We start from the raw sequence: 14695 nt of genomic DNA, 5'->3' as shown, positions 1-14695 counted from the left end.
CTATGTTTGTTGTGGTTTGAAGATGTGGTCGTTATGTACATACTATGTCCATTATGGTTTATGCATGTAGGATCTCTGTCCTGAAATAGGAAAATACAGGAGGGAGGAGACAAGCAAGTATAATTTATACAGTAGGAGATTAGTAAGTACTTTTCAGTATCTCCTTTTCACTGGGAGTGGTAAATAGTCTTTAACATAAAAATTGCTTACTGTGAAACTTGAAAAATGTGTTGAATTCGCTAAACAAAAATTTCATCCTTTATTTTATCTTACCTCTGAAACTTTTTTTGCCATTCTGAGGTCCAAAACCTCTGGCAAGGAGTATATAATCAATTTAAAGATCAACTTTCTCATTTCTACAGCTGTCTATTTTGCATATAGGACTCCTTTGTTTTGCTGTTGAATTATGTTTAACTGTGTTTGGAGCCTTCATGTGTCCTTCCCTAACTAAAAGGAAAAATGTTTAATGAATGAAAGGAGTACATAAAATTAGCTAGGGAGCTAATGGAAATTTAATCAGTGATCTAACAAAGCACTGCAAGGTTTAAGTTATTTTATTGTAATTTCCTATTGTACCTTTTTCGTAGGTATCTGGTAGATATAAAAGTAGCATCTTTAGTATTGTCAAATATGTTTTGTTATTAAGGTCACAGTTAAAAGTATAAATTTTACAGTAAATATCAATCAACCAGAAAAACACTTCCCAGGCAGAGTCAAAATGAACTGTGCCTCAGCATCAAGTATCAGAACAAGTAGCCTGACTTGGAAGAAATCTACCTTGTTAATAAGACAGATGAGATACCCAGTTATTCCTCAGTCATTAGGTTTACTCAAGGTTGTCTCTCTAGATGGACTTAGTGTGCTTCTACCCTCTTCCCTCAAATAAATGTCTCTTCTGGATTGTTGAAAGATAGATAGCAGGGAACTGCAGCAGTGGAACATGTCTGAATATCAAGTAAACTGTTCAGTAATTTAATTTAAAACATAAATTCCCAATTGAATACAGCAAGACATTTTACTCAGGCTCTCAAGTATCTCACAAACAGAAAAGAAAACTAGCTAAGGGAAAATGTAATAGGCAATAAAAGGTAGCAATGGCTGCATTTGCTTTACTATATTTTAGAATCTTTTGTGAACTTTAGGGATAATAATGTTGTGTGATATTGCACAGCTTGCAAACTTACCCAATAGTATGGAAAAGAAGTGCTCAATTGCTGGCTTTAATCATATTTTGCAATTGAGCCTCTTCTGTAAAACGTGCTATAATATTTGTAAAATTGAACTTGGATCATTGTTTAGGTGCTGAAATTCCTGTTTTGAGTATATTGATCTCTTGAGATTGTGGGTTGTCTACATCTATGGAGCTCAAGCATGTGCTCATAAGGTCCAGCCTTCATAACAATCCAGAACACTTAAATTGTTTGCAAAGTGTCATGATGGATTTTCTGTGTTCTCTTCTGCAAGTAGCATGTGCAACCTTAATTTCTCACAGCCATTTTCTGTATTGTATTACATGTGATGCATATTGTTCATATCTCTTCAGATTAAAGGATCATGGTCAAATAAAAGAGGTAAAGAAAACTATAATCCCTACAGTTATGGCAACATCTTTACTAATTGCTGTGCTGCTCTCTGTGGGCCCCTCTCTCCAAGGTAAGACTATCAAAAGTGTTGTTAGCATAAATGAAGCCATGTGATTATTAATGAAAAAAATATTCTTTTTGATTATTTGACTTTATTCAGCAAAATGAAAGTTTTGGATTAGTGTCCGTTAGAAGCTTTAAGTTTTTCTTCAGCGGTAAAGAGATAAGTTGGTAAATTGTTTTTAAACTAAGTTAGTGATCAAATCTTGTAAAATTACATCTGAAATGGAAATAAGCTTATTTGTTATTTGAACTTTCACCACTGCAGTTAATAACTTAGAGCAATAAAAAATTTCTAGTAGTTAGCTGTTGCATGAAGGTCAACCTGGAAGTTTATGAAACTTTTTCATTCCTAAAAAATGTGACATGAGTTGGGGAGAGTTGAGGAACCTTAAATATACAACTAGCTTGATAATTGTTGATTTTTGTCTCTTAACTCTGAAGTACTGTTTTTAAATGGACAGTGGTTTTTTTATTTAATATTGTTAACATATATATGTTAAACTGATTTTGGTGGTCTTACACCAAAGCGATTCCAAAGTAATGGGTAATGTTTTGCTCAATACATTTTCACCTCTGGAAGTCTGAAATATTTATATATTTGAGGTTGGAGATGTTTTTTCATCTTGAAGAAAATGTAGTACAGAGCTGACACTAGAGGAATAAAACTGGCAGCCAGAAAAACTTAATTCTTTTCTTATTCCAGTGCTCAGTGATTAGGCAGTTCATGTACTACATACACAGTAGCGGCCCAGTTTCACTGTAGAGAGAGCAGAAAAACTTAAAGATAATTCTGTGGCCTGCTCCTTGGTTAGTATGTTTTGCTTTTTCTGGAATTGTGAAGTTATTAATCTGAACAAGAAGAAAGAAATTAAATGACTTTATGGTCAAGACTCTCAGGTGTTTAATTGGAGTGAGATTTCTGGCTTTGCTGTCAGGAATGTCAGAGGCTGTTCTATGAGCAGTCAGAGTTTAACAGGGGAGACTGACATCTTTTCCTAAAGAGGAAACAACAGAATAGAGATTTCCACATACAGGCTTACCCCTGGTGAGAGTGAATAGCTTTGTCTCTGCTTCCTGCCTATATGGATGTTGCCTGAAGCCAACCTTTTAATTCTGAAATTTTGCTTTTGATAAAAGTATGTGACATAAAAGCTCAATGCCACGCTTCAAATTCTTCTGACTCCAGATGGAAATCTTTATTAAAACTACATCTTTTTTCTCAGTATATGAAGTAGTGTATTAGGCTGATAAAAGTAGCAACATACAATTGGACCAGACTGGCATTGGCTCCTGTGTTTTAGCAGAGTTTGTGCATTTTTTCCTAAATTCCATGTAGCAACATTACTTATTTAGACATTGACATGTATATATAGAGGTTCTGCAGAGAGGTATTTTGTGACCACAGGGAAAAATTTACTGACTGTAACATGTAAATTATAAGCTTGCTTCTTTTACTTTTAATCTCAGCTATGTCCCAAGTCACTAAATATTAGGTTTTTTCCTTAAATTCTGGAAAAGTGGCTTACCAGTAATTTCAGCTCAAAATTCAAAATGTTCAAGTGCCTTGAGCATGGAATGCAGATGAAGAAAGGATCTGTAAATAATCAAAACTTACCTCACTTATGTTAAAGATCATTCATCATTTTTAAACCTCTGCTATCAAATTCAGAATGTATTTTACATGTCCTCAACAGTTACCTTCAAATCTTTATTTGATCCTTGGCTGTCAGCATAGGTCTAACCAGTATTCTGGGGCAACAAATTATATAACTTCTTTAGGCATCCTTAATCTTTAACTAGGTTGGATTATTTTATTCTATGTATTTGGTTATAATCTTACAATTTGGGGGTTTTTTTGCTTACATTTAGTAATTTCTCTGCAGAGTATTTTCTTAGAAATAAGAAATTTAGTAAGCACAGTGGAACACTATAAGCAGTATTAAGTGGCTGTCGTGAAACACCTGGCAAGTTAAGTTGTCTGTCAGAAAGATTAACTTTTCTTCATTCCTGCTAAATGTTGTGATTAAGTAGTTTCAATTTAGATGTGGAAGCTGGTAAAAATAAAAAAAGAACCTTTAAAAGAGATAAAAGAGATACTGAATCAAAGTATCCTAAGTGAGTTTTGTCATTTGTTTTTTCACCTGTGGTTTAAAATTCTTTGGTTTTGTGGTATCTGCTGGTAACCTTCTAAGTATATGTGATAAAAATCAAAAAAGCAGCAGTGCTTATATGACAGGCAGCATCACAAAGAACAAGTACCTTACTGTTGAGTAGAAAATGAAGTCTAGTACTTTATTTGACTAAAAGGGGACATTAGAAGGTATTAGTGAGGTATTAAAGTCTGTTGTATGATAGAAAGTTTTTATTTCTTTTTATTGAGAGGACATAGTTAATGATCAGCAACATCTCTAATACTTTTCCTTTATTGTGATTATTCTGTAGCTTAATTGACAGAAGAGGATTTATACAGCCAGATACGCCGCAATTAGCAGGACCATCAAATGGCATTACCATGTACGGGGCCACACAATCTCAGAGCAACATGGTAGGAATCATCCCATAGTGTTGTTCATCAGGATTCCTGTGAATGTTTTTCTTCTCCACTTTCATGTGAACTAATCAAGTAATAACTAACTGGATACAGCTGACACACTGGGTGGAATGAGTTGTTTAATAACAGTAAAGAAAAAAAAAACAAAGTCCAAGCCTCTTTTTAATGTACATTTCACACAGTGTAGTAGTTACTGCTCATGGATTCTAAAAAAAAGAGTCTTTTCTACGCTGTTGGTTTATTGAATATACTGGCATTTTGACTTGTGCTCTTGACACCTACTGTGTTTTGAACTGGAATATTCAAGTATCGTGGACTTACTGTGGTTTGTCATTTTCCAGCTAATTGCTATTTTGTGTGCCACTTTGTTCATACTCTATTTCCTTCTTTCCTTGTGCACTGCGGTTTTGCATAGACTAATGTATTTTAAAAATCACAGATGAACAAAGAGGAGTTCCTAGGCGAGAAATATTTTGAAGAAAGAGCAGGAGGACACTGAACCTGAACAAAAAATGGCACTGAATTGTTACAACAAAAGTTTTTTTAAACATCTTTGAAACTGTGCCAGTAGTATTTGCTTTGGTTTTTTGCTGGTAGCATTGGCTATCATAATGGAAGATAGGATTTCCAGTGCCAAGAAGAAGAGAATAATTGGAAAGAGATCTTTTTCTGAAGGCAACCACCTTGCATATGTGCCTATTTCTGAATTGTTGTCCACATATCTTCACAGTATGTGGATTCTAATACTTTGTCGAAGAAGTCATGAATTACGGATATCCTCCCTCTGCCAAAAACGAGGAAGCCATGAGGCCTTCTGACATAGTTCAGCCTTTCTTTTGAACAAAAGAAGAAAAGATGCACTCTTCCCAGACAGATTAGTTTTAGTGTCACTGATAAACTCCTATAAAAATTTTGCTGTAGTTCCTAAGCTGATTTTGCTTAATGTTTTGAGAATTAAATAGATTTGTTAGTCTCCTTAATAAGAAAATGTATTAGAGGCATGGTATTAAGTCTGAATCTTCTGAGGTGCAGTCGAGCAGAACAAGGTAATGCTCTATGTAAATTTTACTCAAAATATTATAACTCTGAAGAGAGAAAAAGGAGTTGAAAAAAAAGATAAAGCAAACATTAGTAATGGGCTGAGGTCTTTCAGGAATCACCCAAACATTCTGATGCTGTCAAGGCTTCTTATTGGTGATGATCATAAACCCACAATGTGTCCATGGCATCAAATTGTCTTTATCATTGCAAGAATTTAGACACTATATCATTATTCCTAGGTATTAATGAGAAAATCTTTGCCAGTTTGGTAGAAAATTGACTAAGTTTGTCTCTAGAAATGGAGAAATCTGTTATGGTATTACTTTAAGTCAAACAGGTAGCTGTTACAATTTTAGAGTGTATTACTCCTAATTACACAAATTCTTCAAAGATTTCTTCTTAAATCCTAGAATGAGCTCGGAAATGAGCTTATATCCACATGACCTGGGAAAAGCCTGTGTTCTTTAACAGTTATCAGAGTTGCTCTGAAATGTGCAGATTTCACTCCTGAAAATGACCTCTAGAAAAGCTTGGAAAATCTAATATGTCTTGTTTGGTTTGAAGGAATATTTTGGAAGACTGTAATGCCATTTTTCTCAGGGCATCTTTTCTCCTGGTCTGTATCCAAGACCAATTGGTTTCTAAGGACAGCTGGCTATCAATATTACAATTTCTCCCTTGAGTTTTGTTGTAAACTGTTAGAGACCGGCTTAGTTTACCTATCTCTCTAACACTGTATTCCCTTCCCTGTGGAAGGGGATATATCTGGTACTGGAACTGGTATTATTATTGATTTCAGATAGAGACAGACAAAGTTAAATTCCTTGACTTAAAGGAGTATGTGTAGATCATAGCTGTAGACCATAATACTTTTCCAATCACAGAAGTTTGGCCGTTTATACATTATCAGAGATATTTATACTACTTTAGCAAGCTTAATGCTTTTTGATTACAAGAAATAAATTAGGAGAAGTATGAAGTGTGTTTCAGAACACCTTTGTGGTGTGTCTCTCTTGATTTTATTCCAGAATGTATTATATCAGGTCTTCATGTCTAGATGTTACCCTGCTTAATCCACAGTGTACTAAAATATCTCTCCTCATCATTGATTAAAAATAAAGATTTAAATCAGCATGTTCTCTCTCACTTGTCTTCTCTTATTCCTTCTCTCTTTCATTTCCCCTTCTTCCCTTGAATCTTTTACAAAATCAACTAGGGTTCAAAAAGACCTTTGAAATTGAGTCCAGCCTATGACCAAGCACCACCTTGTCAACTAGACCATGGCACTCAGTGCCACATCCAGTCTTTTCTTAAACACCTCCGGGGAGGTGACTTCACCACCTCTCTGAGCAGCCCATTCCAATGTGTAATCACCCCATCTGTGAAGAACTCGTTCCAAATGTCCAACCTAAACCTTCCCTGGTGCAGCTTAAGACAATATTCTCTTGTCCTGTCACTAGTTGCCTGGGAGAAGAGCGCAACCCTCACCTGGCTAAAACCTCCTTTCAGGGAGTTGTAGAGAGCAGTGAGGTCTCCTCTGAGCCTCATCTTCAGACTAAACAGCCCCACCTCCCTCAGCAGCTCCTTATAGGAGTCAGTGACTAGTGGCTTTCTAAATAGAATTCTTGTGTTTCACCCAAGGAGTCTCTTGTCTCTCATTAAGTCTGTGTTGTTGCTTGGTATAATACTCTCTTTTCATTAATTTTAATAAATCTTTTAGCATAGCCTCATTTTTGCAGTTAAGTTCAAAATAAATATCAGGCTAAATGTAAAGATGCCAGATGCTGGTTTTCAGCACAATACATTATCTCTGTTTCCGGATACCATTTGTGGGGCACTCTATCTGTATTTAACAGCTTTTGTGGTAATTTTGCCTCTGATACTTTGAGTATTTAGTGCATGATCTACCCTACTTGTGGTAGCAGCCCAGTTTGTCACAATCTCAGGAAGTCAGAGTCATAGCTATAATTAGTGCTTGATAGATCCATACTGTGATTTTGGTTTTTTCCTAGATCTTCATAGAAGAGGTTTTTCTCATGTTCTCTCTGTACTACTCCGTAGTATCTACCTTGTTTTACTGAAAGCTGAATCTCTATTTACTTCCATGAAGGAAGCACATACAATTATTTTCCTGGTGCATTCCCCAGTGTTTTTAGTTTCTTTTTCAATATAATTTGAAATTAGTCTGGTACATTCATTAGCCAGGTTCTTAATATCCTTATCCACATAAAAAGCGTGGTCACTTGGAACTCATAATCTGTAGTACTGGTAATTTCCAAAGTATTTCCCTGTTGCATTTTATTGCTGATTATTTTTCTTTGCTCATCATCAGTTTGATTACCCAAGTATTTTTCTTATTCTTAAGAAATTTTTTTGTATGAAACACAGTATCTCACCTATTATGAAATAATGATTTTCTCTGCAATTTATTCTTTCTCTTTTATTTAAAACCTTATTTTCTTTGTGTTCTGAAAAAAGTTCTTATTTACCCATAAACTCATTAATTACCGCTACTTGGGTCTGGACCACTGTAGTACTTAATTTTATCTTAAAGCTGGAGTTGATTCTTAGGGTTTGATATAGGGTATTTTATTCTTTAGTGATCCATTAGGGGGAAACACAGAATATGTCTTACTTCATGAACATTTTTTGAGGAATTAGTTTGGTTTATATTTACTATGATATCTCTAGGAAATCTCTAATGCCTTGTAAAGTGATAAACTTTGCTTTGATTTCCTAGGCATTTCTTCTTCAGTATATAGGTAGTTCTGTGTGTACCAAATTCCCTTGTTTCTAATTCTCCATTTCCTTTCCTGGATGCAAATTATTTAAAGTGTTTTCTTACACTTATGTATATGTACTGCTGAAAATTGTAGGAACTGTAGTGCATGCACAACATTTATTACCACTGATAAGTGCAGGAAAGTCCTCTCCCACATGTTCACTTAAGTATTCCTGCTACTGATCTGGAAATAGATCCAGCTGACTCAGGGGGCATTAACTCTGGCCATCCTTTGCTTTTCATTTTTTGCATTATTAGGAGTAAATATTTCTATCATGACAATAACAGAATTGGCAAGGACCACAACCCCATTTTTCTGGGAGTTTTGCGAGCGTGTTTCCTTATATATTTACTGATGTACTTCCCAGATGCCCAAAACAAAACTTAGGGCTTTTACCAAGTCAACATTACCACAGTCAAGGTTGATAGAGGTTTTTCCTTAATGCGTTCTACTTCACAGGTAAAATGGGTTACAGGCAGAGTGCAAGTAAATCAATTTCAGCATTTACTTTGGGTTGAGATATGTTTTAGGAGCAATTCTTTTGATAGTGCATGTTTACTGCATTTTTATGAACTAGATTTATTTTAGAAGATACGCCCCTGGAATGCACCCAAGTTGCTCTAAGCATTCTCAGACTTTCCATCCATAGGAACAAACAGTCTCCAATCTGAAGTAAAGTCTCTGGGCCAAGTGTTGCTTCCCATTTGGCTTCAGAAGTGTGTCAGAAGTGTTTCCCTTCATAGATCTACTCATCATGAATATATACTCATTTACTACTACTGTATTGCTTGATAGTAGAGCCATTGAGTTGTTGAGGCTTGTGGCTCAGCTGTTGCACAGTATCCACAACACATTAATTTTGATGGTGAAATCCTACACCTGCTGGGGACACTTACACAGCTCTATCCCTCCACTCTTTACCATTTGTTGTGTACAGAATTTGGTATTTCAGCATTCTTCCTGTAACTTCATACCACTGTCAGCCTCCTCTGAACTCCATGTTGTTTGTATTTTATTCAGAGTTTGTGAGACTACTCAGCCTGCTTTTATCCATCTTCTGAGAACTGTAACAATTCTTGAATGTTACTAGCATTTAGGAAATTTTAAACTAGGTTTATTTAATATTTAAAGTAACTAATTCTGATTATTTCAAAATAATCACATTTAGAAATGTGAAAAATATATTGCCATGTACAACAATATTTTCATATTTTTTGTGTAGCTTAGAGAAAACATATTTTCTTCAGAGAAAAGAAAAGTATTTTTCCTCAATTGTTTGTATTTGTTGTGAAATAAATAGAATTCTTGGTTTTGCCCAATTTGCTTCAATTTCTGCCTTTTTATGTGGAAATAAACAGATATCTAAAAATTTCTGTGCATATATTTAGTTGAACTTCTGTCCTTGTAGAATTTATTAAACTTGTCCTACCTTCAGAATCTGCTGTTTCTCTGAAACAGTGACATTTTAAGTGAAAAATAAAGTCAGCATATCTGAAATAATAAGATGCTGGTGGAATAATTTTTGCAGTAGATTTTTAGTCATTTAGATTTTAATGCCCAGCTTCCTTTTTGTTACAGTCATAGGCTTTTTTGTTTTATTTGAAATTTCGATGCTGGATAAGTCATGTGATTAGTAGCAACTAAGACTTCCTGCCCTAAATTGCATTCAGTCAAGAGTGAAATAACAAAATCGACAAAAAAAACACCACGCCAACCCTATAACAAATATGATTTTCTTGTTTTAGTTTTGTGTTGGCTGTTTAGACTCAAGAATAGTCTACCTGTATATTATGTGATGTTTTTATCAGATGTTTTTGAGAGCCCATAGAATACACATACATTTTTTGGGTTAGAACCTGCAATAGTTCCCTTTCTAGAAATGTCTTTACAGCCTGTATCTTCCTAAGGATTTTGTGCTGATCACTGTTGAACAGACAAGAAAAAGAAAACCTGAAATTTATCTAAATGAAAGGAGAGGCTTTAGGGAAGTTACAAGTGTGTGGAAAATGAAGAGATATTTAGCACCTGAGGTTATAACACTATGTAATGGAGCTTTATGAGGCTACCTTATATTTTTTATATTAATTTAACTGAAATGCAGTAGCATTCCTTAAGAAGAAAATTAATTCAGACTATACAATGAGTTCAAATAAATCATCTTCAGCAAAGCTTGTGCTTGTATTGCCTGGAACACATTAATGATTTCCTTTGGAAGATCAGAACTGAATGTTCACTAAAGCAATAAGTCAGCTGCTAACATTATTTGTTTTCAGTGTACCCCAGTGGTTATAAGCATTCCTTTGTTATTTAACTTGTTCTTTGGCTACTGCCTTTCAGAGAAAATAGGTTTCGTTGGTCTTTTTGAAGTTTGAAAATTCAGCTAGCATATTTTTTTAAGGGTGCATGGTAAGGTTGGTTGAAGTTTTAATTTAAATAAGCAGGTGTGAATAACAGGATATTAATCAAGAATGAGTTATTCACACTGAATTACGAATTGAAAGCTTGACTTTAAAAGATGCTGACAGTTTTCTTCTTAGTAAGGTACTTAAGCAAGGTTATGGCTTTAAGCCTGTGAGTAATCCCTCTGAAATGATAGGGAACCACTTCAGTTGTTTGGCTGAGGCTGTTCATCATTTTGTGGGGCGAAGATAGCTTGCAATTTATATGAAATCAATTTATGTAACAGAAGGCCAGTCCATTTATCTTTCTGAAAGCAGAAGTCTTGGAAATACGTATCTGAGTAAGGATTGAGCTTCTGCCTGTCAAAAGTAATTGGTCTGGGAGTCCTAAACCACTTAGATGTGTTTTAAACACTGCCTATCTCTTATGACCAAGTAGTCTGCTTGCACACTTGCTGAATGTTAGGTGTGTGCATCCATCATTAAGCTATTTGGTGGTGAAATTGGAGAACCTGAAAACAACAGAGTTACTTTAATTAACCATTGTTTATCATGCTTTTCATCATACAATAAAGGAGGCAAAAGCCTTCCCATGAGTTTTCAGTGTGGCGCAGTGGCGTACTAAACTCAAATGGGCATCTTAGGGAAGTGCCCATTTTGTAACAATGCTAGTAATAATGGTTATGGTCAGGAATATTATGGTTATGGTCAGAAAAAACAGATGATGTATCTGTAGTATGTAGTAATTTGATAAAAATCTAAGAAGTCAGTCATAGAGCAGAACATATTGCTTTAATGGAATACTTGAAATAACAGTGGATAGGATGTCTTACCTCTGGATATATCTTTTGTTCTGCTTGCTTGCCTCCAAATGTCCTTCATTGCATTTGTAGTTGTATTCACTGGTTGTAGTGTTTTTCTTACCCAGCAGAGCAGTACTTTGGTAAATGAATCTAACAAGATTTTGAAAAGCTGCAATGTTATAAGACACTGATCAGGCAATGAATTAAATATTTTTTCCTTAGGAGCTCTCAAAAATCATGCCAATCCATGTTAAAGAAACTTAATTTGGCAGTAGGTGTACTACCCACTTAGCTAGCTGGACATTATTAAAATGCACACCTGTCTTTTCATCTCAAGCAATGAGAGGTAATTTTGTATAAACGGTTTTTAGGAATTGTGTAGAACCAAAAAAATGCATTTCTGGTAGCACTCACTGAGATTAACTAGATTTATATAATGCTGGATTTGGCTTATTATTGAGACAGTGCTTGCCAGAAAACTTGTGTTTTGTACCTTGATTCATCACATTGTCAGGATTAATCAAGAAACAGCCTAAAATTCATTAAGGTTGATCTCAATGCATCTGCAGTGCTGCCTGGTTTCTACACATCCTCTGGAGTATGGAGTATAGCGTAGGACATTCCCTAGAATTTATATATAATGTATTAAATTGGGAGGGGAAAAAATTTTACTCATGGAGCTTTATTACTAACTGTGGTAGATATCTCTGTCAAAAGACTTCTTGTTCTGGAAAACCTCTGTAGTAGGTTAATTCCTATGTGTGAAGACCAGTTAAAAGAAAAAATTGCCTAGTTTTTTTTAAAGAACCCTTAAATGAACACTGTAAATGTATATAATCATTTCTTTGATTATAATGCAAAGCATTGGCTCAGTTATGCATGCCTTTCTTTTTTTTCCTGGGCAGCATGCCATGGGATGTTTGGGTGGCTAACCATGGAATGATACTAATGGCCTTCTTTTTTTCTCTTCACATCCCATTCTTTTCCATACCTTTTTATCCATATCCTCCCTTTTTTTTTCTCTGTTTTGTTTTTATATGATTTTGACACCCTTCCATCCTACAGTGTGACCAAGATCAGTGCATTCAGAGCACTAAATTCGTTTTGCAGGCTGCTGCCACCCCCCTCCTACAGAGTGAGCCAAGCATAACTAGTGAAGAGCTCCCTTTACCAGGAAAGACTTCTCTCAGTGGGCCTTGTGCAACTCTGACTCTAGGGCAACCAACACCACCATCTTCTATGCCTAATCTCACATCAGATTCAGGTCTGACAGACATCATACCATTAAAAGAGGAGCATGAAGGCCACCAGTTCCTGACTCCTGAAGAAGCGCCGTCGCCGCCCGGGATGCTGTCCAGCGGGAGCCCCATCGCGCACAGCCGCACCATGCACGTCCTGAGCCTGGCCAGCCAGGACTCGCTGCACGAGGACTCCGTGCGCGGCCTCGTGAAGCTCAGCTCAGTTTGAACAGCTTTTCTGAACACCACACTGTGTCCTGGTGTCTCTGCAAATCTGTGCTTGACAGGAATGACACTGCAGTACCACTGTAAGGCTTCGTAATATGCCTGTAATGGAAACTTTGTCACTTAATGGAGTCTACTAAAAGGACGAGTGATTTTTTTCAATGGAGCTATGGCATTTTTTGGCCAGGTTGTTAACGGTTGTGCTTTGATGGTGACTGCATTTTACTTTTAAATAAAACCAGAAAAGGTCAATAATCTCGTTTCCTGAAGCTTGGGTACAGCGAGTCGGAAGTCAGCCTGTAGCAAACACCATGTACAGTACAAAAGAGAGAGATTCTTGGATGTAAGTGTCATGCTCTGTGTTCTATGCTCTTGTAATACACACTTGTTACGGCTTACCACACCTGTGGCCAGAATGATCTGCACTTACATGTTATGCTACCAATATTTGAGATAGAAAATTGCCATTCCATTTGTTAATACAAAACAAAAAAAAGAACTGCAGATGTGGATTTGCATGCCACGCTACAGTATGTGTTACAGTGGTGTTGGTATTAAGAGAAAGTGCTGCTTTTTTATTTGTGACTTTCAAAGTGCTGTTTCGTTTAAAGACAGTACAGCAAACAAATGAATGGACTATATTTTTTGAATTTATTAAATTTTATTTTAAATTAATCAGTGGTGCCTAGAAGATGATGAATTACTGATTTGATCATGTTGCATATCATTTAACCTTCTGTTTAAGTGTTTAAGTGAGGTATTGTGTTGTGCCATACCACAAGATTCTTCCACTCCCTAATGTGATACAATTACCTGTGGACCTCCAATAAAATGACATCCTCTATTTCGTGGACGTGTACAGTTATCCTTGCACAGTTTTCATGGGGCCAAGAGGGGGAAATAATGACTTGTTGACATAGTTTGTAAAGATTTGACTGGAATATGTGTACTTGATAAAACTAGAGCTATGGAGAAATAGCTGGTTACAATTAGGATTGCTTCACCATTTTTTATGGTTTTGTTTGAGCTGTGTGTTTGTTCCCATAGGAGGTCTTTATTTGGAAACAGTAGAATTAACCTCTGCTTGTACTGTAATTCAGTCTGGCTGAAGGCTGAGGGGCTTACGATTCAAGACAAAGAGCTTAGTGAAGTAATCTTAAATGAATAATAGTCTGTAGCTCTTTCCTGGCCATTGTTCATCATTTGTATTTATCCTTTGATATTTTAAATGGAAATTTTGATTTCATGGAATTCTTCTGTGCTTTTTCTTTGCTTGCTTAAGTAAAGTGCAACTCAAAGGTTGAAGAGAATTTTATATGTATTTTTTGTGACAGCTGAAGAGAACCTTAGTTAAACTGAAAAACTGTAATAGCTTTAATACTGTATTTACCTGCTTTTCAGGGCGTGGAACCTGGATTCTACTCTTCCTAGGACAAATTACATGCATAGAAACAGTGATGTTTCTATGGCATGAAAGCATTTGCCAGTCAAGAAATGTAACAGTTCTGTATTATTGACCATAGTCATTCACTGAATCCAGTCTAAAAAATCTTTTTTCCTTTAACTTTTGTTGTTGAAATTGAGAATAATCAGCCTGCAGAAAATCATTCACCCATGCTATTGAAGATTAAGACAAAATACTGACAAAATCCCTACTCCTGTAAGATTTCATGAGCATCATGATGATGTTACCTTGAACCTAATTCAGTGTGTTGAACATAGTGCTTTCTCTCTGTAAGTGACACAATGGGTCCACTGAAGAAGCTCTGGCAGACAAATCTCTCCTAGGTATTTGAGGCACTGAAGAAGCTCTGGCAGATTAGTCTGTCCCACCTATTGTAAACCCCGTATTTTCCAGAAGCTGGGACAGTCTGGAGTTCTTTCCACCAGCCAAAGTGTAGTGACAGACATGTCCCAGTTGGCTGCTCTCCCAGTAAGCCGTGAGTTTCAGCACTTCTGTATCTGCTCTTGAAGAAGTCAGTGATGCTCATCTTCTTGATTTCACCTTT

The 14695-nt window shown here is 36.0% G+C and overlaps 1 protein-coding gene across 5 annotated transcripts in view; it reads left to right on the top strand.

Annotated features, from left to right (window-relative positions):
* ZDHHC14 (zinc finger DHHC-type palmitoyltransferase 14) overlaps positions 1–13530 on the top strand; it is a 95089-nt gene extending 81559 nt beyond the window's left edge. For 3 of the 5 annotated variants that reach the window (XM_071434878.1, XM_071434885.1, XM_071434870.1), the window contains 3 exons: positions 1544–1653; positions 4089–4191; positions 12289–13530. In XM_071434878.1, coding sequence (XP_071290979.1) covers positions 1544–1653; positions 4089–4191; positions 12289–12690 — 615 coding nt within the window. In that variant the 3' untranslated portion in view covers positions 12691–13530. The remainder of the gene's footprint in view (positions 1–1543; positions 1654–4088; positions 4192–12288) is intronic. The other 2 variants (XM_071434890.1, XM_071434886.1) reach the window with 1 other exon arrangement.
* Positions 13531–14695: the final 1165 nt, after the last annotated feature.

This window comes from Agelaius tricolor, unplaced genomic scaffold, assembly GCF_023055355.1.
Source record: "Agelaius tricolor isolate 1412-34295 unplaced genomic scaffold, bAgeTri1.0.p SCAF_1, whole genome shotgun sequence".
In the NCBI taxonomy this organism is placed as follows: domain Eukaryota; kingdom Metazoa; phylum Chordata; class Aves; order Passeriformes; family Icteridae; genus Agelaius; species Agelaius tricolor.
Note: the sequence above shows the minus strand (reverse complement) of the source record. Positions and strands in the feature narration are given on the sequence as shown.